This window comes from Sylvia atricapilla, chromosome 19 (assembly GCF_009819655.1).
Source record: "Sylvia atricapilla isolate bSylAtr1 chromosome 19, bSylAtr1.pri, whole genome shotgun sequence".
NCBI lineage: Eukaryota > Metazoa > Chordata > Aves > Passeriformes > Sylviidae > Sylvia > Sylvia atricapilla.
In genome coordinates this window covers 5,097,047-5,123,394 of record NC_089158.1, presented here as the reverse complement: position 1 = coordinate 5,123,394, position 26,348 = coordinate 5,097,047, and the positions used below count along the sequence as shown (strand labels likewise).

General features: G+C 59.2%; 1 protein-coding gene across 1 annotated transcript; it reads right to left on the bottom strand.

Annotated features, from left to right (window-relative positions):
* Positions 1–5,301: 5,301 nt before the first annotated feature.
* Positions 5,302–26,140, bottom strand: NPDC1 (neural proliferation, differentiation and control 1). The gene is given in 9 exon segments (XM_066332609.1): positions 5,302–5,538; positions 6,480–6,576; positions 6,673–6,856; positions 6,859–6,980; positions 7,927–7,993; positions 8,110–8,286; positions 8,411–8,518; positions 12,797–12,940; positions 25,989–26,140. Coding segments are annotated over 9 exon segments (1,071 nt in total). The 5' UTR covers positions 26,083–26,140; the 3' UTR covers positions 5,302–5,460.
* Positions 26,141–26,348: the final 208 nt, after the last annotated feature.

Sequence of the window (26,348 nt, the reverse complement as noted above, 5' to 3'; positions counted from 1 at the left end):
ACTGCCCGCCGCCCGCTGCCCTAGGGCTCCATGCGGGGGCTGCCGGCCGCTGCCTCCCTGCTGCGGCGCCGCCGGGGCCTCTGAGAGCGGCGGGGCCGGGCCGGGCCGGATGGAAATGGGCCCTGGCCCCATTGGGCCCTGCATCGGTGGGTCGGGCGTGAACTTGATCCCCCAGGGGGGCGGGGGGCACGGAGGAAAGGTGCGATGGGAGGGGGCTGCGCCGGTCCGCACCCAGCGCCGGCGGAGAGGTGGACGGGGCGGCCCCGACGCGCCAGGGAGGGGGCGGGCACCGATCTTGTCACGGGGCCTTGCACCCCTCCGGTCCCGAGGGACTCGAGGTGACCCCCCCGTCCTTTGCACCCCTCCGGCCCCACGTTATTCGGGGGGCACCGCGCCGGTGTTAGGGCAGCAGCAGCCACGGGGTCTTCCCACCTGGGAACCCTCAGCCCTGCGGAGCCTCCGGCAAGAACCGGGATGGCTTTGGGGAGTTAGTGGCGGCATGAACCGAGGGCAGGGGCTGGTGTGAGGGCAGCTTATCCAGCTGCGGCAGCCACTTGTCTCCAGTACAGAGGACAAGCCGCGCGATGCTGGTGCTGTTGTGCAGCAGCAGGGATGGTCCAGCGCTTGACCATCACCTCTTGCCCCTCATGATGCCTGATCTTGTTGACTGAGCCTTAGCTCCTTGGGGAGCATAGACGGAGCTGAGGCTCCCGGCGCCCCTTACAGCCTCCCCATTCCCTCACTCTGCAGAGAAGGGCTGTGGCTCGGAGGAGCATGTCTGTCCCTGGATCCCCAGAACTCTGGGCGTGCTGTCGGGGAAGGAATTGCAGCCCCAGCTATCACTGGGGCTCCACAATGAAGCACACTCCATATTTTCTCTGTCTTAAAGACTCTTCACACTGCCCTTCACAATGCTGTTAACAGGGCTGGCTCCTGTCATTTCCCCTTTCCTTCCCTCTTGGCTCAGCGCCGGGAACCCTCCCGATCCTGAATCCATCACATCAGCCTCTGTTTGTCTCTGCCCGATGCCGGCTCCTGCCTACGGGCTGGTACCCACAGCGTGGGCACTCCCTGACCTCAGCTGGAGCAGGGCGAGGGGTGCTCCTTTTGCCAGCACGCCGTGATCCCAGCTGGAGCAAAGCAGGGAGTGACCCCGCTGCCGACAGCGCTGCCTGTTTATTAACCCAGATTACCGGGAGCTGCTGCCGTCTCGCACTGAAGATATGGCGAGGAGATAGGCTGGAGCGGCTTCCCCGCGGCGAGATGGGAATGGGAATGGGGCCGTGGGCGGGGGAACTCGAGGAAGGTGCTTGATGATGTTTATGAAGCACTTGCTCTTGCTCCCGAGATGGCTGGAAGCCAAGGGCTGCCACCCAGGGAGAGGTGCCCTGGGACAGGCACCCAAGGGCTGGCAGACAGGGACTCGTACCCACAGCTGGGATCCAGGGACTGGCACCCACGGACTGGTGTCCACAATGCTGGCAGCAGCCCCTAGGCCAGCACATGGCACTGCTGCATGTCAGGGGAAGTGGAATAGCTAAGCTTCTTGACGATATTCCTCTAAAGAAAAAAAATGTCCTGGTGGATGAGCGGGAATTAATTTCTGTTTCTGACACCTGGCAGGACATGTACCATGCTGCCCATCCTGGCTGTGCCAGACTACACCAGGAGGGAGGGCAGCCCCAGGAAAATGAACTAAGAATTCTAAAACCTTGTCAACGGGGACATGGGCAGCTCTGAGTGAGCCCTGTGGCTTCTGGACCTCGGGGTTCCCATGCCCAGAGTGGTGAAGCACCTTCCCAGCAGGGGCTGGATCGGATCTGCCAGAGGACGACCTGGACGATGCTGCTGGGGATGCCGGACCCAGTGCTGTGCAGGCAGACCTGCCCACTGCCTGCTGTGCTGCTGCCTGCCCCACTGTCAGCGGGCAGAGGAAATCTCTCTGCGGGACCCCGATGGCAGCCATCAGCCCTGCTCCTCCCGGGCTCCTGCTGCGGCCCGGGGCTTCAGAAGCTCCTTGGCTGGGCAGTAACTCCCTTTGCCTTTGATTTATTGTTCCCGGGCTGGACCCCCCTCCTCCTAGCCAACCTACTTTTTCTCTCCATCCCCCCGGGAAGCCTCCCAGGCCCACCTCCCCCCTCCTCCGCCCTCTCCTTCCCAACCCCCCCAACCCCCCCGACCCTCAAACGCATTCCTGGTCCTTTCACATACAGACGGAGGGGAAGGGAGACGTTGACTTTGAACCGGCCCCTTTGTAGGCGCGGGGCCCATTGTGGCGGTGATGGTTTTAGCTGGGGAATGTGGAAGGAGTCAGTGGGGTTTCTCGGTGTGTGCCCCCCCCATACATTTCAATGATTTGGGGGGGGCCGTGTGAGGTTATTGTGTAGGGTCATTCATCCCACATCTCTTCTGCCTGCTCTAGAGGAGATGGATGGATTCACCCTTCCATGAGCCCATATCTCGAACCTGCTGGTGTTCCAGGCTTGGCCAGGCTCTGTCTAAGGCAGCCAGGGATCGGTGGGATCCTGCTAAGAAAATGGGAGCAGAAAGAGATGTGTCTGCTTTACTGGCTCGCTGAGATGGCTGGAGAGGGCTGAGATATACATCTGCTCATCCTCCCTTTGCTGAGTGTGCTGGTGTGGCACCGGTGCGTGGGGTTTTAAGAGAGTGGATGAGCACGGATGGTGTTTTATTCGTGGTCAGGCCGCCCCTTTTCTGTGGCAGGTGATGGAAAGGCCATTGGGGCTGTGCTGGATTCCCCTGAGTTGCCCACCAAAGGGGGGCTGCGGTCCTGCACATGGTGGGTCAGGGTCCCATGGTGAGGGGGGCACTCCAGGACCATCTAAGGAGGGCTAGACCGGGGATTCATCTCCAGAAACCCCATGCCTAGAGGAACACTGATCTGCTCCCTGTCAGCACAGCCTGCTGGGCTGCAGCTGGCCTTGTGGGACAGTTATGTAGTGAGTGCTTCCAAACGTGGCCCAGGGGAAAATCACAGACGGTTTTTGGTCCAGTTCTGTCCCTTTATTACAAAGGCCCTGGGCTGTAGTGTGGGTCTCACCCACTCTACCACAGTGCCTGAACACACCAGTGGGCCCACCGTGCTGTGTTACATCTGAGGGACATGAGGTGGAGGCTGAAGCCCTTGGATATCTGCAGCACACGTGCCCTGTCCCTGGATAAAGGGCTCGTCCATGCCTGGATGTGTGGTAAGGACAGGGATTCCCAAGGGACACAGGGCTCCTGTGGCCGCCGTGCCCGGAGCGAGGGGGTATTCCCACACCCAACAGTCAAGTTTTATTATAAGCTAGAGCTTCCCAAGATGTCTGGATGTGCTCCAAGAGGGATTGCTGGGTTGTGGGAGCAAAGGAAGGACAAATTCGGGGACGTCGGCAAAGAGGAGCGGGTTCGAGGCTGGGTTTCCCCAGGACTGAGCCCTGGGGGCATCTCGGGTTATTTGGGGTGTGATCGCCCAGGGGTGCAGCTGGAAAAGCTGAGAGAAACATCCCGGGCGGGTGCTTTGGCGGTGAGTCAGCACCCACCTCCGGCGTCCGAAACCAGGAGAGATGCTATCAGCCTGATGGGGGGGCACTGGCGTGATCAAAGGAGCTCGGCTGCACACAATGCGGGGACTCGATAGCCCTTATCTGTCATCCCCGAGGTGCGAAGGGCCCTGGGGGCGAGGGGCAGAGGGGGGGTGGGTGCTGGGTGCTGCAGGGCTGGGTGCGGGAGCTCCCACCTTTCACCTGGCAAATACTGAGAGGCAAGAAAATCATGTCCCTAGGAAAACCCTGGGGAAGGGTTTGAACACTCCTCCAGCTGCAGAAGCGAGACGGCTGCTCACTGTTCCCCGGGGAAGGTTTGGGGACCACAGAATCCTCCCCCTTGTTCCCTTGTCCCGTTGCTGTCGAGAGGAGCCCCCCGAGCCGCCAGCCCCACACCACACACTCGCATGGGTCTCAAACATGGTCGTTTAATAAAATCTCCTTTTAAAAGAACTACAATTCATACAACAACGACGAGAGGTGTGGGGGAGAGTGGCAGCAGCCCAGGGGAGGGGGAGCACAGGACACGGGGACAGAATCTGTGCCGTGATGGCCTCTGTCAGCCACCCTGCCAGGGACAGGGACGATCCCTGCCACTGCTGCCTGCCTGCCCATGCCTGCCTGAGTGTGCAATGGCCCCACTGAGCACAACAGGTGGCCGAGACAGACCACAACAGGGTCTGGACATGAAGCCACTCCTGTGCAAAGTGACCTGAACCCTGTTCTGGGCCTTCCACTGGAGGGTTCATGGCCGACGCACCCGGGAGGGTTTGAGGAGCAGCACTGGGCTCCAAGCAAGAACATGTTGGTGAGGGCTGATGAGGCTGGACACGGGCAACAGAGAGGTGCAGGGAGTGTCTGAGGCCTGAGATGTACCTGGGAGGGGGCAGTGGTGACTGTCGCCTGCCACAGAGGGATGCCCAAAGAACACATAGTGCCAGGCTCCACAGGGATGCTGCCAGAGCGTGGGCTCTCTGGGGTTTGAAGCAGCACAGCAAAGCCCCCATGCTTTGGCTACCTCTCTCAGCTACCCCAGCTCCCTCCAGTCCTGTTCCTTCCTCCCCTGCAGCCACATAAGCTTAAAAACACCACCTTGAACACTTTTTCTGAGCTTCTACCCCACTGAGGCCTGTGGTAAGAGAGAGCCCATCCTCTGCCACCACAGACTGATGTAGACTCCCAGGCCACAGTGGCACTGGGATTGTCCCCAGGGGACCTGAAGCCTCACACCCTTAAAGGGGTCAGAGCACAGGGCAGCATCCGAAGGAGCATCCTGGGGAGTGATGCCAGTGCCTGCTCGAGCTGCTTCTGCCATTGCTCCCAGAGCACTATGCTGCTGCCAGGAGCTGCCCAGACTGGCGTGGAGGAGGCAGAATGGACACTGAAGCCCTCAGTGATGCCACCTGCTGCAGAGAAAGGCTCCATCCCTGGCAGAGGGGCTCTGGGCAGGCTGACAGCCCTGACTCCAGGCATGAGCATGCCCACCCCTCCCGGCCCTCTCCTGCTTTCTGACTCTCTCTGGCTCCTTCTCAGCTGCCGTGCATCAGCCCAGCTGCAGACAGGGCAGCAGCCTCCTCTTCCTCAAAGGGGCAGTGCCGCAGCCCCTTCCCCCCCCATCCCCCAAAATTGCCGTGCCAAAGCAGCCGCCCCCCTGCAACCTCGAGAGCTGTGAGCAAAGGGCAACGAGAGACGCGATCACAGCAGCAAAGACAAGAAGAACGCTGGAAACGGGGGCGATCCGCGCCCCTCCCCGCCATAGCTGTTAGTGGGTGTTTATTGGGCAGGCTCGAACAGTCTGGCAGCGCGGGGCCAGCCTCCCTGGGCCCAGCTGTGGGTGCCCTTCTGGCACGGCCACCCCGCCGGGGACAGCCGCGGGCACGGTCTGGAGCAAGCTCGGGCGCAAGAGACGGGGTGGTTACTGGTGCGACTTGGGGTTGGAGGGGTGTAAGGAGGAGTCGTCAAACAGCGGGTTTCTCACTTCCATTTCTCCAGTCTGCCGTGGCGAGGGAGAGGGATGGGGAAAGGAAAAGGCAGCAGGTCAGAAAACAGTTTGAGATTCAGCTGTCCCATCCCAAGGTGTTCGAGTCTGAACCCCAGCTCGGCAGGGAGGAGGGAGGAGGGGAGCGACCAAGAGGGGCTGCGATGGATGATGAACACAGGACTCCCATCACCCTGGCGAGGTGCTGCCTCCCCGGCAGGAGGGGATGGGGTGGGGTGTTGTGTAAAACACAAGGATTAGGGTGGGATGGGACCCCAGAGCTGCGCTGGGGACCCCAGGACAGCAGTCCCAGCCTGGCTGGCAGGAATAGACTTCTTTGCACAGACTAGGGACCCCAGGACGGGACCCCCACCATGGCTGGCAGGAATGGGGTGCCCTGCCCAGACTGCCTGCCTGCCATCAATGCCCTTTAATGGGCTTGTAAAGACCCACTGATGACCCTCGATCTGGGCCCTGATGGCTGCACTCCACAGCTATTACCATGTAAAAGGCTCCTCTTCGTCCCTTTGTGCTCTTTGTACCCAGGGCTGTTAAGACCTGCCCTTCCCCGAAGTCCCCTGCTAGCCAGGAACATCCTCTCTGACTGTGAGGGGTCGCAGGTCTGTGCTCCAGGCGTTGGGATGAGACAAGGACAAGCCCCCCCAGCCCCGGTGCCCATACCCCTGTCACCACAGGGATGGTGGGTCAGGTGTGCCAAGGGCTGCTCTAGTTCTCTGCTCCCAGAGAAAAGCCTTGTGCCTGTCCTGGCACTCCTGCCCACTGGAGAGCTTCAGTGGGAGCTGTCCAGGGACATGGGGGCAGCAGAAGGGTTGGACCACCACAAGGTTTGATGAAGGACATGTGGAAAAGGCTTCTCACACAGAAATGCACATCCCGGGGAACTGTTGGAAACCCCCACATGCACAGGGACCCCTGGCCCTCCTGCACCCACATACCGGAGCCAGCCCAGGGCACTCATACACGGTGAAGTCTCCATCCTCATTCTCCTCATCAGATGAGGCTGAGTCCGGCAGCTTGGGCTCCTCTTTATGTCTGGGGGAAGAAGATGTAGAGAGGAGGTGAAGCCCAGTGGGATGATTAGGCCCATCCCAGTTAATGGCTGGACCCACTGTCTGCTCCCAAGCTTACTTCTCCAGGGAGAGCATCTGCTGCTTTTGGTGCTGGTAGTGGTACATTTGGGCACTCTGAGCCAGCGTCTTGTCCCCGGGCTGTGGAGAGAGCAGGAACAAGTGTGGAGATTGGGCTTTGGAGGGCCCCAGCCTGGCTGGTGGGGGGGCTCCATTGTCTGAGAATCCCTCCAGCAGAACACTGAGTGCCAAACACCCCACAGGTTGGAACACGGGCGCCTTACCGAGATCTTGTCGTAGGGCAGAGGGCTGGTTACTCGCTGCGATGAGTAGTCTGCTTTCTGTGCCAGCCTGACTTCCTTCTGCAGCCTGCCAGGGAGGGGAATTGGAATCAGGGAATCACTAAGGTTGGAAAAGCTTTCTAAGGTCAAGTTCAACCATTAAACCAGCCCTGCTGAAGTCCACAACTAAACCATGTCCCCAGGTGCCACATCCATATTTTCTGAATACTTTCGTGGATGGTGACCCCACCACCTCCCTAGGCAGCCCTTTCCAAGGCCTGACCATCCTTCACATGAATCTTCCTTAATATCCAACCTAAATCTCCTTTGAGACAGCTTGAGGTCATTTCCTCTCATCCTGTCCCTTGTTCCCTGGGAGCAGAGCCTGCCCCTCCTCTGGATGCCCCCTCCTGTCAGGGAGTTGTGGAAAGTGCAAAGGTCCCTCCTGAGCCTCCCTTTCTACAGGCTGAGCCCCTTTCCTGACTCCCTCAGCTGCTCCTCATAACACCTGTGCTCCAGACCCTTCCCCAGCTCCATTTCTTTCTCTGGACATGCTCCTGCCCCTCAATGTCTTTCCTGCCATGAGGGCCCCCAAACTGAACCCAGGATCTGAGGTGTCTCACCAGTGCCCAGTGTGGGGTACAATGACTTCTCTAGTCCATTAGAGGATGTGGGGAGCCTTAGGAGCAGATGACAATATTCAAGAGCCAGTGACACCTGGAGGGTCAGCCCTGCTCCCTGTGAGGGCACTATGACAGGCACAGCCACCTCCATTCCATGGGGCCTGGGTACAAGGCACCAACATGCTGCACTACAGTGATGCCCACACCAGGTGCCACCTGCTCCCAGGAGCCTGCATCTGGGACAGGGATGTCCCACTACTGTCCTCCTGCCCTGGCCACCTGATACCACACCTCGGGCAAACTGACAAGGGTAGCTATTGCCTCTCTTCCAGCCCCTCATGCCTGGGAAGCATGGGAATATACTGCCCTGGGCACAGGGACACCAAGGGACTGTCAGCAGCCCCAGCTCACCTGTACCAGCAGATGGCTGCCACGATCAGTGCTGAGATCCCGGCCACGGTGCACACCACAATCAGCCCTGCAGAGGTGGAGACGACAGCAAGGGACAGCAGGTGAGCTGGCAGCATGGTGACACCAGCCCGTGCTTCCCTGGTGAGGGTGTGAAACCCCTTCCTCCGAGTCCCAGGGTCTCACCGAGCACCATGTTGTCACTTGCAGGGATGGGAGATGCCTCCACCCCAGGGTACTTCTGGACTGTGGCAGTGGTGGGCAGGGTGGTGGCTGCCATGGTGCCAGCAGGACCCTGCTGCAGATGCCCCTCTCTCAGCCCACTGGCCAGACGCTGTCTGCTGCCCTCAGGCACCAAGGTGGCTGCAGGAGAAGACAGAGCTGTGAGCATTGCCTGGGCAGCTCCAGAGGGCAAACCTGCCTGGGGTGCAGGGTTTGGTGCCATGAGGCCCTTTGGCACTGCTGGGAGCAGGGAGTGAGCACTTACTCCTGGGTCTGCCATCCTGCAGCGGGTAACGGCGAGGAGCCTCCTGCCTGGCCAGCACATCTGCGAGAAAATCAATTTCTGCCTCCAAGCTGGGAATGGAGGTCCGTCCTACGGGAGAACAGGAGTGAGATGGGCACTGTGGGGTGCACACCCCCAGGGCCAGACCAGTACCCCCAAGAAGGGGCTCCTGTCCCAGCTCCAGCAAACACAGGTGGTGTTCAGTCTGAGGTCCCTCAGATGCAGCTTTCTGAAAGCTGGGCACCAGCACCTGTGTGTGTCCTTGCTGCTTTTGTGGGATTTTCACCCCACAAATGCTGGAGGATCAGGAGCAACAGCATATGCCCTTGTGCCAGAGGCAGCAAGTCCTGCAGACTCTGTGAGAGAGGACAGGGTGCCAGCACCTGGTGTGCAGGACCTGCCCTGTGTCCCTGCCCCTGGGGTCACACAGCAGCTCTGAGTGAGGAGGGACAGGAGCTGGACCAGGACAAATACTCCCCAGCTGCCCTGCTGCCTCAGGGGTGAGGCACAGCTTCAGCACAGTGAGTTACAGTCAGGGACACTCGAACACTGGTTTGCACCCCAAATTGTCCTTTATGGCCCAGGGTGGTTGGAGCCACCCCAGAGCAGGGCTCAGCGTGGCTGTTCAGCAGAGCATGGGAGCCCTTGCCCCAGCAGAGGGGTCAGTTCCTGTCAGTGCCTGGTGGGATGCAGCTCCTTCCGGAGCGGGCAGAGGTGCCCCATGCAGCAAGGGATGTAGCCCCCAGGGGGCTAAATCCAGACATAGGAAGGCAAGGTGGTACTGGCTGCTTGATTCCCAGATAATTCAAGGTTATAAGAATTACATCTCCTCTGGAATCTGTCCTCACATCCAAAGTTTGGAAATAAACCCTGATTCCCTCTGGAGCCGTGCACAAAGGCCACCTTGCTGCCCCATGACTCAGAGCCACATGAGCCACAGAACAATTTAAAAGGGGGACACCCGTGCTTCAAACAAAAGCACCAAGAGTCACTGTCCCCACATCCTCTATGCCCTTGTGCTGCCAAACTGCCTGCAGCCTCCTACCCTTGGCTGGAGCCCTGGGTTTCCCTGGCTCTTTGCACCCAGTTATTTGCATCCCAGAGCAGCACCATGGCCAAGTGGTGCCAGGCTGGGGCTGTGCCAGTGTTGTGCTGTGCCCATGGTGAGTGCCATGATGCCAAGGTGCCAGCACAGGGCTAAGGTGTCCCAGCGGGCAAGGGAGTCGGCATGGGACTGAGTGTAACAGTCTTGTGCCTGAGGGGGACATCCTGGTGGCCAGGATGGGGATAGCCCAGGGGACATCCTAATGCCTGGGGATGAGGACATTCTGGCTCTAGCTCCCCTCTGCACTCCAGGAAGTGTCTGTCTCCATAGGGGACAACCCTGTCCATACCATGTGTGCCACCATCAGGCTGTGTTCGTGTTGGATGTGATGTAGCTGGAAAAAGGAAAAAAAAGTTGAAAAAGCATCCAGAGCAGCTGCCAGATCCCTCAGAGTCCCCCACCCTGTGGGAGTGTGTGAAGTGGCACAGGGGACACTCAGGCAGTGGTTTGGGGTCCCGGCATTGCTGCGGTGCCTGGGCTGTGCCACTTACCATGTTTATCACCAAATTCTCTTCCAGTGGCTGAAAGCTGCCCACCTCCCATTCTGTGTGGCAGCTAAACCTCACCCAGTGATGCCACAGTTGCCACCACACATTTGAGGACACGGAGGGCTGGGTCCTGCCAGGCACTGTGGGTGTGTGAGATGCTGGCCCTGGGCTGCTCCAGGAAACACGGGGAAACACAACCCCAGTTCCTGCCTGACTGCCCCAGGAGCAGAGATGCTGGCGAGGAACAGTGTCCAGGCAGGGCACACAGGACAGGGACAGGGCACACAGGACATGCACAGGGGCGCTCAGGGGTGCAGGCAAGGCTTGTGCAGGGTGCGGGTGCCCCCTCATGGTAGTTGTCACCACTGCTGCAGCAGGATGGCACAGCCAGGCTGACACACAGCCCCCGCAGCCACTCTGCTCTGCCCCTGGCCCCTCCTCAGGGCTTAACCCTGGGACACACACCTACGCTGACAGTTTGGGGAAACAGAGACCTAGGAGAGACACATATGGCTTCTGCCCTGGGCTGAGGAAACTTGTGATTGACAGTGTCCACAGGAGGGCACAAAATTCCTACAAATCCACTAATTTCCATAGTCCTGTCCCAGGATGGCTGATGTCCTCCTTGGTGCTGGCAGCACAGCAAGCAGGGAAGCAGGAACCCCCATGCCTGTGAGCTGAGGCCCCTTTTCCTCCTTTTCCCAAAGTGCCTCTTGCAGAGCAGTGGGGCTCCATGCTGGTCAAGGAGAAGCAGGGAAGAGACCCATTATCTCAAAGCACATCCCAGCACAGACACATGCAGCACCATGGTGTGCATGGGATTTTAGGGGGCTCAGAGCCCTGTGCAAGACAGCAGCAGCCAGGTGCAGACAGCCAGCTGTGGGATGCACTGTACCCAGATTCCATGCATCCCATCTCACCTCTGTGCTGATGCTGTGCCAGGTAGGCCAAGACCCCTACCCATAATGGCAGGAACACACCACTCACATGGATCGCCCTCCTGAGACCACAAATGGTGCTTTTCACCCCAAAAAGCTGCTTTTGGAAGAGGATCCCTGGCTCCTGCCAGGAACTGTGGGGATGGCACAGTGGCAGGATCCCAGGACTAGTGTCACCAGCAGTCACAAGTGGCTCAGGATGTGTAACCCTTTAAAGGGGCTGCCTACATAGCAAAAGGGCTGCAAGGGTACCCCCTTTAAAGGCTTAGACATCCTGAGCTACAGCAGCCCCCTGTTTGCCTTGCATCCCCTCCTAAATGCAGCTATCACAGCCCCTCTTCAATCTCACAGCCTTCTCCAGTGCTGCTACAAGATGAAGGTACAGGCAGGAGGAGAAGGCCTCCATGGAAAAAATAAATGGTGCCTCCCTGCCAAGAGGAGCTGGGCATTCTCAGGATCTAAAATAGAGCATTTAGGAGGGGATCCCCCTTTTTTATTTACCACAGTCCCCACACTTTTGCTACCACAAGCTGGTGGCATTGCTTGGGACAACAGGATGGGACTGGGAGAGACCTTGGTGTCACCATCCTCCCATGGTGGGTCCTTAGAGGATAGTGCAGTGGTCCTGCATCATTCTGGGTGAGGATGCAACTGTGGCCACATCCTGCAGAAAGGAGCTGGGTTGCTATGGAGACGCCAGAGCATGTGCAGCCCTTGTGAGAGGGGAATTTGCTCTCAAGACTTCACATTAAAAAATAAACTATAAACAACTCCTAAAGCCATTCAGTGTCAGTGGATGAAGGGCCTGTGGCAGGGGTGCTGACTGCTGTCAAACACCAAGTCTAGACCCCACCCCTGTGCCATCCCCTTTTATCCCCCTCACTTCAGCCATCCCTCTCATTTCAGCCAAAGGGCCTCGCTTTGAAGGTCTCCCCTCTGATTTACAGGAGATTGAATTCTCCTGCCAGGAGGAATGGCACTGAAGGCATGCTGGGTTCTGACATCCTCCATGTGCCCACCTGGGCTGAGCCAAGGGTGAAAGGAATCTCCAACTGCCTTCTGACAGCATCCTGAACATGCTCAACAGCACAAAGCAATCCCCCAAACCCCAGAGGACCCCTCCATGTTTGCATGGAGTTCAGATGCACAGGGAGCTGCCTCCCTGGTTCAATGATCAGTGCCTGTCCATCCTGCCTGGCACAGGATAAGCTACCCTGCATGTTCTAGAAGCTCCCCAGGAGCTGGGAACCCCTTAGCAGGAGACTTCTGGGGGCAGTGGGAGTGAAGAGCAGGTGGAGAAGGACGGGCTGGGGGAGACACAGATGTTCTGCACCAGGAGGTGACTCAGAGGCATGCCAGAGCACCTTGCATCCAGGCAGTCCTCCGCAGAACCCACCAGGAGCAGCCTGAGGGCATGGCCACTCCTGGCCTCTTCCCCAGCCACACACGTTACTCAACTTCATAGCAATCAATAATTGTGTGGAGCTGTAATTATGGCCTTAACTCACCTGCGAGGTGAGCCCGTGATAAGGGGGCACAGAAATAGCTCAGCCACAGCTTTCCAAGCTGCATGAGGAGGATGCACATAGAGCAGGATGCACACAGAGCAGGATGCACATAGAGCAGAATGGGGTTGCCAGCCCAAAAGCACCCCCCCAGCTGAGGCCAAGTGGGGTGAGAGGGAGAAGAGCAGCCATCCCCACAGAGATACAGCTGCCATGGAGAGAAGGAAGAGGATGGGGTACTGCTGGGGTGGAGGGGCTGCCCTAAGGCCGAGAACCTCCCAGAGCTGCAGGGTAGGTGTGCAGGCAGAGGGGTGGAGGGTGAGTGGACCTACCACTGGGTGAGAGCTGCTTCTGGACACAGTGTCCGTGGTCGTCCTCCTGGAAGGGAGGCAGGCAGGGCCCGCAGGCACCTGACCCTGGTGGGCAGAACTCTCGGCGCTGCAGGGCACAGTCCAGGCTCCGGGGACACGACGCTGCTGTGGGGACAGGACAAAACAGCTCAGGAGGAGGAGAGGGGTCAAACACACCCCCAGGTCTGTTCATGGCCTCTTGGAATGGGACCCAGCTGTCCCAGGCTGCCCATGACTGCTCCTGCACAGCTCCTGGCTATCAATGGGCATTGCCACAGCCACCCCTCAGCCCTGCTTTGCCTCCACAAAGCCATTACCAGCTGGAATCAACCATGAGCTCAATGACCAAGGAGTTGGACTCGATGATCCTCATGGGTCCCTTCCAACTTGAGGTGGTCTGTGTCTCCATGACCTGCACAAGGCAGTATGCAGTGATAAGCATGCAGTGCCCATACCCCACAAGGTCCTCAGCCCCAGTGTGCCACCACCCCGTGGGACACTCCATGGGACTGCTGCAGGACACTCTGAGCCCTGCAGAGCTGGCAGTGACCAGGATCTCCTCCCTCTGCCTGCCCTGCATGGGGAGATGAAATCCAACCAGCACAGACCAATGCTTGTGTGGTGACTGTCAAACCAAAAGTTCCAAACCAAAGCCTCAGCAGGGTGTGACAGTGCTGGTACCAGCACTTAGGCTCCCATCCCTTCAGTATTCCCTGGAGGAAGCAGTGGGAGGCAGCCCTCCCTGGCACTGAACTGCACACCAAACCTCAGTTGCATGGGGCATCTCATGCCCACATCAGCCCGAGGGAGTCTCCACTCCCTGGGTACAGACATGAGTCCCCCAGGCTCCAGCCTCACCAACCCATTGTGCCACAGTGTAGCCCTGGTTTGTGCCTGAGATGTTTTAGTTTTCTGAAATCCCTTTCCCAGGGAATTTTCTGTAAACAAGAGATGTTTTCGTAACTGCAAATCTGTTTACATTTTTCCCTAGGAGGGACTTCTTCTTCATGTCCTTCTGCTCTGACCAATGTGATTGAAGAGGCTTGTCTTTGTTTCACCAACCGAATTGGTCTGTGTAGAATAGTATACAAGGGAGACACATCCCAAGAATAAAGGAGTCACTTTCAGCCTTCTGAAGGTGGAGTCTTTGTGTCATCGTGGTGAACAGCAGCGTCACCACAGCAGTGCCATCATGGTTGGGTCTGCACCCCACGAGGGGGACACAAGGTCCCCGTGTCCTACACAAAGCTGAGTCCTTGACCAGGTGATGGTGGCAAACCACGTGCAGAGCTGAAACTGTGACAGGAAGGACCAGCACTCAGGTACCACCTGCGGCAAGGGGCTCTTGGGGACACAGTGGGGTCCTGGGTTTGATGGTGACACTGCTGGTCCTGCTGCAGCACGAGTGTCTTTCCCTCACAAACTGACGGTGGTGTAGAACCAGGTGCCCCTCAGTGCACCCAGCACTCAGGCTGGGCACAACTCATGGGAGGAAGAGATGGAAGGGGTTGCACAGCTGGAAGGGGTTGCACAGCTGGGTGGGGGTGTGAGACACCGCTACCCTACTCTGCCCCTCACCTTGCTGTGAACAGCCATGCCTGCAGCAGTGTGTGGGAGCAGGACTGTGGTGCTGCACTGGGAGCAGGGCCAGGCTGGCAGTGAGTCACACAAGCAATCAGCTCCCAGCACTGTCCCACATGCCCCAAGCAGTTCCTGCCAGCCCTCACTGCCCACACCCACACCAGCAATGCACCAGCCACCCACTCGTCCCTGCACCTGTGCCTGGGCACAGCACACCAGGGACAGCCTCAGTGCACTCCACAGCCAGTGGCACCACAGCTCCGGGGGCTGTCCTGAGCATCCCTAGCCCTGAAGCACACCAGAGGTGAGGAGGGCAGCACCCTCTACACAGCTGAGAAGATGGAACCACCAGGACACAATTCACGACAGTTTTGCTCCTCCCAGCAAGGGGGCAGGAAAGATGTCACCCCAAAGCCACACAAGTGGGATATGCCACCCCCTGCCTTTGCATGGCCACATTTCACCATCAAACTGCTCCCTGGAGGGTGCAGCTGCTACTAAGAACCCCCAGGTTGTGCCCAGGCAACTCCCCACTGCACCCCATGAGGAAGTTCATCACCTTCCCCACCTTGGCTGGCACTGGCAAGGGTGCAGCAACTGCAGTTTTAATGCTGGCTAACCCCCATGCCAGGCACAGCAGCCTGGAGGGGTGCTCTGGGGTGGGGAAGTGCCCACCATGCCCACAGTGGGTTTTTCGCTGGACTATTTGCTCCCTGGACATAGTGTGGGGCTTGGCCACGTGGCTGGGGGGCAGTTAGTGCTTAATGGGCAAATAATCAGATGTCTAAGCACAGAAATTGGACTCAGCTTCTGGCTTCACCTCCCTAAGGTTACTCTCAAGGTGGCTCTGTTTAAAAATTGGGGCAGGGGGATGTTGTGACACTGTGCAGCCTCAGGCAGGGGACATGTCACCTGGGAAACACACCTGTAGGGGCCCTGGTCTGTGCCACAGGCTCATAGAAACACTTCTCCCCAAAACAGGTGCTGCTGAAAGCTGATAACTGGCGGAGAAAGTCACCCCGGTGTGAGTCACCCCCCAGCACCAGACATCGACAAGACCCTCAGAGCCACCTTGTGGGGAGTGACGGGGACAGAGCCCGAGCCAGAGTCCAGCACCTGGGTAAATAAAGCCCAGCCTGGATCCCAGTGAAGGCTGTTATCTCTGTTTGAGGAATGAGCTGTGCTTGCCCAGCTGTCACTGGCTGCAATTCAGAGCTCCTCATGTGTCACCAGCCAGTGGCTGGTGAGCTGGCAGCGCTGTGTAGGCACCCTGAAGGGGCTCACAGGGGCTTTGCCACTCTCTGAGCCCACCTCAAAGCCAAGCAGTGAGAGTCCTGCGCTGGTGGGAGTGGGCACCTCAGCGCCACGCTAGGAGATGTGGACAGAGCACTCTGCATCCCAGCACACAGGTGCCACAGGCACCTCCAGCCTTGACTGCTGTCACCCTTTGGGGCTGTCACTGCCCCAGTGCTGCTCCACCCTTGCACGCTCACACATTCCTGGGGGTGGTGCCACCTGTCCAGTGCTCGAGAGGGAGGTGGTGGGTTCCCCAGTACTCTGGCCATGGGTCCCCCCCAGAACACTCACCCCAAAGTGGGGTACTAGGGCAGGCACAGCACGTGGGTCCCAATTCCACCCAGCTGTGGCCATGTCACCACCGTGTCACCCACCTGTTACCAGTGCCAGCAGGCCTGCTGCAGTTCCCAGTCTTGCCTTGGCACCTGCAGGGCTGCTGGGGGGAGTTTGGGAGCCCCCACTGCAACCACAGCCCCTACTTGGCACCAGTGCAGCCCAGCATGGCCTGGCCACAAGTGGGATGGGCAGAGGAACCCAAGCTGGGGTCCAAGGTGGGGTTCTGTGAGGACACAAACCTTGCGTTGCCCTGCCAGCAGGACAGTACAGACCAGAGCAGCATGAATGATATGGAATGTGTGGCCAGCACCAGACATGGCACAGCCAGAATGCTGCTGTCCAGATGTGCCAGGGGTGTTCAGAGGAGGGGGATGCTCCAATTGCTGTCACTGCCCTGCCACGGGGCTCAACTCCTGTGCAGGTGGGCCCAGAACAGCACAGCTGGGGTAGCCCCTTAAACCAAGCTCAGGCCTGGGCGAGCTGCCAGTGCTGGAGGAGCCGAGGGGCTCCCTGCAGGCAGTGACTCCAGCCCAAGGCCAGCGTGGGCAGGGGACACAGCAGCTGGCACAGACACACAACAGGTAGGCATGAGCTGGGGACACCCGTAAGCAGAAACAGACCTGTGCCCAGGAGGAAATGTGAGCAGCAAGGCCTCAGGATGTGTTATCCACGGGGGAAAGCTGAGCACAAAGCTCCATCCCCAAGGACTCAGCCAGGGGAGAGCTGTGCTGGGCACCCAGGGTGGTATTCAGGACCAGGGTGGTATTTAGGACCAGCAGAGTGCTTGTGAGAGGGAGTGCCCAGGCAGAGCATAGAGCCACTGGCAGTCACAGACTGGGTGGAGCAGCTCTTCCACACTCATGCCAAAACATACAGGTGAAAAAGAAACAATAATAAAACCAAGGAGGACATTTGTGTGTCCAGGGAGGCAAGGACTGCCCCCGCTGCATCACTGCTGCAGATAAGAAAGATAAAGTGAACGTAAGAGGATAATTAATTAGCGCTGAGCATTGGTGTGAATGTTTAAGGTCCCAGCAATGCCAACACCCAGCTAGCTGCCAGTGTGAGCAGTGTGAGCTGGGAGAGCCCACTGGGCATGGGCTGAGCCCACTGGGCACTGGCTGCACAGCCACTGGGCACAGAGCAGCTCGCCAGGACCACTGGGCATGGCCCCTCCATGGCAGCAGGACACAGCACCTGGTGGGACATGGGCACTGAGCACGGGGGATATCGGGTGTCTGGGGAACAGGGCGCAGGTCTCACTCCCACTCCAGCCCCTGCATGCTGGCTGAGGCTGAGGGAAGACCGCAGCAGGGCCATGACAGAGGGCCGACAGTGGCAGCAGCCCCCACAGGGCATGCAGAAGTGTGACCTCTGCCAGCTCCGCTCCAAGGTCACTCCTCTTCCTCCTCCTCCTGGTCCAGCCAGATAATGTGGGAACTACTGCAGGCCCTGCCCGCAGCCTGCCCTCCCAGTACTTCCACTGCCAGCTGGCACTGCCTGTGGCTCCCTCCCGGCTCTGCAAAGTGCTCCTGGCTCTGAAGGAGTGCTCTGGAGCAGCCCTGGCTGGTGGGCAGGCAGACTGGCATGATGCTCCCACCAGATCCCAGCCCTGAGGTCTCACTATCCCCTGTCCACAGCCTCCCTGGCCAGGGGGCAGTGCTGCTGTCCAGCAGCAGGCAGGAGCAGGGGCTGCTGAGGCATCCCAGCGACTCACCCACACTGCCCCATGCCTAGGGCTGTGGCTCCTGGAGTGAGTCAGGGACAGCGACTGCCAGCAGCTGCAGAAACAGACACTGTACACACTCGCCATGGGTGACACACACCAGCCACAAGTGACACACAGAGTGACTGCAGCATGGACACCCTGCTGGTAGCTGCGACCTGGAGGGCTTCCTGACCTAGCTGCATCCCCCTGCCTGGTTGTATCATGCACTAGGAAGCAGATGGATGGGGAACAGGCTGAACCCCTGGAGGCATGCCCACTCCTGGACACAGCTGGCACCACTGCTCGGGCAGTCCCTGTACGAGCCCTGCCACTGCCAGCAGCTGCTCACGTCACTGCTGCATTCTCCTGCCCCTGAAGCTGCAGCAGCCAAGCCCCCTCCCACGCAGAGACAGCAGAACAGGGCTCTCTGCAGCGCTGACCCGGGAAACCAGGAGTGGGGGGACGCTGGTCACATCCCATCACTGCTGGGGACAGAGCATGTGGCACAGCCATGGCCCATGTCCTGCAGCAGCACTGGTGTGTGCTAGTCCACCAGTGGGGGAGCAGCTGGAAATGCTTCTTTGTCCTTCAGCAGATTTCATCAGGCACATGCAACATACCACCAGCTCCCATCCCTGAGGCCACCAGGGCTTGTGTCCTGGCTCCCAGCTTTGGCTGGTGGGTGCTGAGGTCTGGCCCAGCTGGCAGAAATGATCTCCAGCACAGTTTCTGTCACGGCCAAGACGCAGTGCCAACAGTCTTGGGCCACAGGCTGGGGCCAGGGAACACCTGTAGGGAACGCCTGGGAGCATTCCTCATGTCTGCACAGCAAACGCCTCACTGCACCCTGCTCCCACCGAGGGGACAGTCCCACTGATGGGACAGTCCCACCAGACACAGCCCCACCCAGGAACAATGGAAAAAGGCCTCACCAGCACTCCCCCCACTCCCATCCTCATCCTCCTGCTGCTTTGGGGCCACCAGCCCAGAGCCCTGGGCTACAGACAGCACAGACAGTGTGATGGACACCCATGCTGCAGCCCTGAGGCCATCATGATGGGCTTCCAGAGCCTTGTCCTGCTCCACATTCAATGTCAAGGAGGAAAAGGAGGGCCAGGAGGAGCTGAGCTAGGTTCCTGCAGAGGTGGGGAGATACCAAGCCCTCAGCATCCCCAAACATATATTGCCTCCCAACCAACAGTGTTCCTTCAGAGCCTGTCCCTGCTCTAGAGGAGATCCCATCTACAAGTGCCCCAAAATCCCAAGTTGCTCCTGTGGTTCCAGGCTGCGGCAGAACCAGGCAACCTCCACGAGGCTGAAGGAGCGGAATTTTGTGTCATCAGTACTCAAAAGCCCTTAACCGGGCCAGAAAAATCCCTGTTCCTTGCCCTGGCAGCCTGCCTACAAACGAAACAGCTGGACTGGCAGGGCTGTAGGAACAGGAGATAGCACCAGCATGGGTTGAAACAGCTCCAGCAAACCACAGATACAGACCCCAGCAGAGACTGGGCAGAGCCAGGAGGTAGAAGAGGACATGGCTCCCCTTGCCTGTGGCTGGTGAGGAGAGCATCAAGCCAGTGAGCGCCCTGGTATCCCAGCCTCAACAGCCCTGGATGCTGACAGCCCCAACTCCAGCCCTGCAGAGGCTGCTACATCCAGGATGTTCACCACTGCATCCCCCCTGTGCCCCTGCTGTGCCAGGGGGTCTCCAGCCACAAGTGGCTTCAGATATTCAGAAGAGAAGAAATAATTTAAAAAGCAAAAGGCAAACCAGGTGCCACACACCGTTTTCTCAGGCCTGCCTGCCCAAACCTGCCACTGGCTTTGCTTCAGTGCATGCACACCCACCCATACTGGGGATCCCAGGCTGCCACCGATGCCACCTCATCCCCATGCATCTGGCTGCTCTTTGCAGCCCGAACCACCCACTTTAAATCTTGTTTATCAGGTTTTGCTCAAGTAAATACCAACGATCTTTGCACATGCCCTGAGCCTGCTGGGGCCAGGGTTGGGTTCTTTAATTCCCTTCTTATTGGGCAGGTTTTGCACCACGTCACAAGTGAAGCAGCTGGTGGCCAGTGTTATGGTGCAGAGTGAGCACGGGCCCCCCCCTTGCACCCCTGAGGTGCTCTGGAATACTCCAGTGAGCAGCCCAGCACTGTGCTGAACCCCTGCTGTACCTGCATCGCAGGGGATGGGCAGCCCTGGCACCACAGAGCCACCTGAAGCGCTGAGCAGTCTGGAGGGAAGGGGTGGGCTCCAGCTCTCTCCTCCCGGCATTCCTGGGCACTGACCCATCAGCAGGACAGCACCTCATGGGTATATACTTGTCCAGTGAGCTGCAGCAGAGCCACAGCCCTGGGTGAGCTCTCACTGTGTGATGGCAGGGAGGTGGGAGGGGGCAGCCCACCCCACAGCTCAGCACCCAAGGACCTGCCAGGCGTGGGGCCACCACAGCTCGGGCATCTGAGAGCAGCCAAAAGCTCCCAAACACTTTCACTACTGGGCTGGAAATACCCATCTGGAGCAGCGGCACCACTGTGCCCACCAGGGCCAAGATGCTCTTTGGTAAAGCCAAAGCCATCCCCTACCACCACCAGAGAAATCCTGCAGCCTTTGAGAAAGAGGCACCAGCATAATTTTGCTGATGATTCCAGCAGCACAGAGGTGGCATTGCTCAAGCTGGGAATTCTGTCTGTCTGTCCAGCTCCCTTTGTCTAGTCATTGCCTGGCACCAGCCCTGGTGCTCTCACCAGCCCATCACCCTGAAACAGGTGCCTTGGGACATGGCTCCTCACCCACGGGTGCTGGAGCAATAGGGGCCAGCCTTTATGGCTGTGCCTTTGGAACAAGGGCTGGCAAGGGGACTCTGGGTGGGTAGCCTCTGTGCCAGTGGACATGCAAGAGCAGAGGCAGGCAGAAATGCATGGGCTGCAGCACCTACCCTGCTGGGGCTGCACCTATGGCTATGCCACCCCAGTGATAAAGAGATGGAGGGCCATTGTGTCCCATGGGGCAGAGCCCAGAAACTGAGGGCCCATCAACACAGAGACTGGGGTTCCATGGGATGCACAGCTACATCCGAGGGTGCTGCTGGGCTCTTTGAAAAGGGCTGCAGATGGTGCCAAAAGAGCTGGATCCAGAGATTTTGGGGTATATGCTGCATAGGAAGAGCCACATTACAGCAGCTCACCGGCCGCCCTCTCTCCTGATTTAGGGCCCTCTACAAGAGAGCTGCAGGCTCCCCAGGAGCACTCCCCTGCTGACCTCCAGCCGAGCCCAAGCAGCAGCCATGGGTGCTATGGGTGCACTGGAGACCTGTACCTTCCACACCTCCTGCCTCCACCTCCACCACAGTCTCCTTTCTCTAGGAACAGAACAGGGGCAGGAGCCCAGGGAACACCTGTATCACCAAGGGTCAGGGTCCTGCCAGCACTCAGCTGACATGTCACCTCTCATGTCACCCACCTAGTGTGATGGGCTCCCACTCAACCAGCAAATATCTCTCATAGGTTTTGCCATCCTCTATCTGTGCAGGAAGCACCCCGGCATGTGTCACAGTGTGCATGAGTTAACAGACAGTTGCAGCCCGTGGTGCTCCCGGGCAGGATAAGGCAGGGACCAGGACCTGCTCTGCCTGTGTTTCCTTCCTCCAATTCAAAGCTCACTCCAGGCACTTAACGGCCAGTTTCTTCCCGTTGCAGTTCTCATTAGCTCATGAAGTGGCTAATTACAGGCCTGCAGCTGCCATTTGGAGCAGCAGCAGTGCTGGGTTATGCCAAGGCACAGGAGAGATACCTCAGTGCTGGCAGTGGTGTTGGGGCCAGCCCCTGGAGTGCTGAGGCCAGCCAGCCCAGGGGAGCCACTACCCCTCTCATGGACCAGACCCAGAGCTTTTGGAGGGGACCAAGCATCAGGGTACCGTGTTTACTGGATTTAATGCAGGGATGGGACTGACTGATGACTGCTTCTGTACCGTGGGCCCAAGGACCCAGCACCCTGCACAAGGGGAGAGGCCACCCCATCACCCCTCTTGTCTCTGGGCACCAAACCACTGATCCTGTCCACGACATGCCCATCACCACATCGATGCTCTTGTCTGCAGCAGCCCCCATTAACTTTCTCATTCCCAGAGTCCCCAGTGTGCTCTCACCCCTCCTGTCCCCAGCACCACCACACCTCTCCTGTCTCCAGTACACTGTGCATCCTGTGACCCCTTCTGTCCCCCCTGCCACACTGTCACCCCTGATACCCCCCATCACCCCTCTGGTCTCCAGCATCCACCACCAACCTTCTTGTCCCCAGTGCCCTGACCACGCTGTCACCCCCCTGACACTGTGCCCCCCCGGAAGCATCTGGCAGGGCTAAGCTGATTACAGCCCTTAATACCCCCATGGCCCAGAAGAGACATTTCAGGCAATGATGCACCTTCCCCTGTGCTGTGGGAAGACTGAGGCTCCCTGGGGTTGGGGGCTGCTCTCCAGAGCTGCCAGGGAATCACAGATCCAATGGACCTGACTCTGCACAGCGGGCCCCTGGCTCTGGAATCCCAGCCTCCCCACCCTGAGCTCCAGCTCTCCACGCACTGGCACCTCCAGGGTATTGCTGGGGTGCACATGGATTTGTGAGTCCCCACAAAACTACAGCAAAAGGGATGAGGAACCCTCACCCCATCTCCTCCATAAAGTCTTCCTTGATGCTGATTCAGCAATTGGAATTATCAGATAAGTTTCCACCCATTCCTCCTCCTCAGGCCTACAGGCAGAACCCTGCCCATGTCCCTAGAATGGGTACTAGTGCCATGAGATGCCTGTTGCCCACATCCCAGCTCCTCCACACCTCACCCCACAAGGGCTCCTTTCCCACAGTGGGAGGCACCTGAGCACATGTAACCACAGGTGACAAGGTGGGGACATTATCTCCAAGAAAAAAAAAAAACATGGAAAATTAAATTCAGGAGCAGCACCCCAGCTGCTGCATGGAGAAACACTTGGTCTGCACCAGTGTGGCAGAGGACACCCCACTATGGAGGGATAGGAGGCTTGAAGGGATGGGGTGGCTGAGTGGGACCACTGCCCACCACTGCTACCAGTCCCAGGGGGGACCCAGACAACCTTTCCTGCGCCTCAAGTAAAAACTGGGGCTATTCCTGCAGACTGAATCGCAGGATATTGTGGGGCTGAGAGACCATTCCCTGCTCACCCACTGGGCAGAGCCCTGGGGAGCTCAGCAGGGCACCCAGGCCCGGGCAAGCACCATGGGTGCAGCACCAGTCCTGCTGCCTTGCTCCCAAGAGCAGCCTGGAGCTGCTGCAGCTTGAGGGGTCAGCTCAGGGGTCCCTGGGGCCACTGCGTCCACTGTGTCCCAACCCTATCCCCAGCACAGTGATGGACAAACAGGCAAGGAGGAAAAGCCAAGAGGTGGACAATCCCACCACAGGCAGAGCGTGGGAATTTCCCAGGGGATGGCTCCTGCCTAGCCGTGCCCAGCTGGGAACTTTGAGCAGTGCCTGCACCACTGCAGAGCACCAGCAGTATCAACACCAGCATCTGTGCTCCCACCCACGTCCCTGTGGAGCAGCATGAGGAGGAGCTGCAGCGCGAAGCTGGCAGGTCAAACGTGGCCAAATGGGTCACTTGGACTGGAAACAACAACTCAGATACTGCCGAGCATCTTCTTCAGATGTCTGGGTTGTGAAGTGATGGCTGTGGCAGCAAGGTTCAGGATTATTAAAAAATGGGGTTCTAGTCTGTCATCTCATTTGGAAAACATTTTTTTTGTTGTTTGTTTACGATAGTGACAATAATAATAAGAGATGAAATTTGGCAACCTAGTTATTCTAGAAGCCCGGAGAAATACAGCTCTCACTCATGTTCCAGGAAATGAAGCCAGAAAATGAAGCAAGGCAGGGCCTCTGCCCAAAGCCTGGTGTGGTACATACACGTGGGAAAAAAAAGCTAAGGGGCAGCAAGCAAACCTAAACCACCCTGCAGCACCTCCAAAGCACTGCTGCCCTTCCTCCAGCTCAGATCAGGCTCACACCAGGATGACAATGTTACTGAGCCACGTGCAGCTGCATCCCGGGAGATGGCATCTGCTGCAGGGGCTCTGGGTTGCAGTGCCAGCCAAGGAAAGTGAGGAGGAGGAGGAGGAGGAGAAAGAGATGCCAGTCCCTGTCTGAAGAAGTTTTGATGGAGCTGCAGAGGCAGGAGGACACGGGTATGGTGGTGCAGGACCTTCTCCCTGGCTCTCTCCTCGCCAAGAGCCAGTTTCACTAGCATACCACAGAGTAGGAGCTGCTCCTGGGCCTGCCACTTCCACCCCACAGCCATCCCAGAGAAAGCCAAGCTTGGCCCTATCTGCCAAAGGCAGATTATTGTAAAGTGAGAAGAAACAGCCAGTGCTTCCTGTGCTGCACTGCACTCAGAGGAAGGTTGGGACAGAGACTACTTTACCTATCCAGCACCCCAGGGATATTTCTTCAGCCATGCCCAGGAGAAACCTATCTGGAGCTCACCACTGCCACATGCCACACAGCCTCGAACTCCCGGCAATGGGCTGCTGCTGCTGGAAACAGCACGAAGACACCGTCCCCAGCTTCTCTCAGGGGAAAGAGGTTGAGCTGAAAATCCAACTCCATGTGTGCCAAGAGCGTGCAATATCCCAACACTGGAAGAGGCTGCTGATGTAGTGCACAGCACCACACCTCACCTCACCTCCAGCATCCTCCTAGGGCTGGGAAGGGAGGGGAAGGGGAAACTGTCACCAGCCCCCTGTGACAGCACCCAGGCACAGCCACCCCAGCAGCTCCTCAAGGGACCCTGCCCAACCAGCACTGCCAGATAGATGATCCTGCATTAACCCCTGAAATTCAGGAGGAGTGGAGATTATGCTGGATCACTGGGGCCTCATCCGAGCCGCCCAGATCTCCTTCCTCCCATCTCAGCCTGTGTCAGCAGTACCTCTGGCCGGGCCACCCCAGCCTTGGCTCTAGGAAGAGGGAGAGCACAGAACCATCCCCACCTCTACCTCCAACCCTCCGACGTGGAAACACACAGACTTTTCGATCCACTGGGAGACATAAAAACTACAGCATCTTCCTGCCGTCCCTGAGAGCACATGGGAGCACGGCGAGGCCGCCCGGGCCCCGGCTGACAGCAGCCTGCCCGCCTGGCGTCCGCCTGCCCGGCGTCTGCCCTTCCGGGAGCCGGAGCAGGGAAACAATATGGGATCGCAAACAATGCCGGCAGCCAGGAGGCCCTTCTCGGCTCCTGCGCCAGCGAGGCGGAAAGCACCTGCCCGAGACAGGCCGTACCCAGGCAGGGACACCGCACCTCCCCGGGGCGGGCAGCCACAGCCTTCCCCGCAGGCACCGAGGCGCCTTGGGGCCAGCTGCGGTTTGGGGCCGCCGTTTGTGCCCGGTGACAGCCCCGCGAACCCCAGCAGTGGGCACGGAGCAAAGGGACATGCAGCACGTCCAGCGCCCCAGGAGGGGAAATGCCCTAACCCAGACCAAAACTCAAACAAACCAAAGCTGAACGCCCCGAAACGACGGCAGACGGCAGGGCGGCTTAGGGCAGCGCTGCACGGGAGAGCGCAAAGGCCACCCATTCCTTCTGCCCCGGCGGAGAGCAGAAATGTCACCGTCACTGGTGTAGTGGGGCAGTGCTGCGGCCACTCCCGGGGCAATGAGGCAGGTGGGCAAACAGGGCTCCCTCCAGCGCAGCCCCCGGCGGCTCCCCGGGATGTCTCGGTCACTGCAGCACCTTTATGTTTTTCTTTATTTCGGTGGTTTTTGGACGTTGTTTTAATTTTTTTTCCAACCAATAAAGGTGCTTCATGAGGGCCGCTCCCATGACTAGGTGCTCCTTCCCCACTCCAGGATGCACATGTGGGTCCCTCCAGAGCCCCCGAACAGCTGCTGGGGACCAGCCCTGCGGCGCTGCCACCCGCTGCCAGGCCCCTGCCTGCAGCAGCGGGCAGGAGAGTGACGGGGAGGCGCTGCCCGTCCCCGGGGAGCGCCGCAGGGTGTGAGAAAGCCCCGTGCGCCTTCGTGGCGGGGGCACCTCTCTCCTACATCGCCTCCACCCAAAAACGCCAACACCCACGGACCGATCCCTCGCGGGGATGGGGATAACGGGGGTGAAGAGGGGAGCAACCGCATCAGGGTTAGTCGTGGGAGGGGACGCGAGCATCCGCGGGGGAAGGGAGAGGACACGGACACGGGAGTGGGGGGAACGAATAGGTACTCACCGGCACGGGCGAGGCGCAGACGGAAGGATCCGAAGGCGGCGAGCAGCACCAGCAGCGCTCCGCGGCGGGCGGCAGCCCCCCGGGCCGCCACCATCGTCCACGGACACGCACACGGACACGGGCGAGCGCGGAGCCGCGGCGGCTGCGGGCGGCGGGGAGGTGCCGGGGGCGGGGCCAGCGGCGGGCCGGGGCGCGCGCCGAGGGCGGGGCCGGCGGTCGGTCAGAGCCGCGGCGGCGGGGGGCGGGGCCAGGGGCGGGGGGCGGGGCCAGGGGCGGGGGGCGGGGCCAGGGGCGGGGCGGGACCAGAGGTGGGCGGGGCTTCACCGCGTTCAGGCCCCGCCCCCGCGGCTCAGCGCCCCC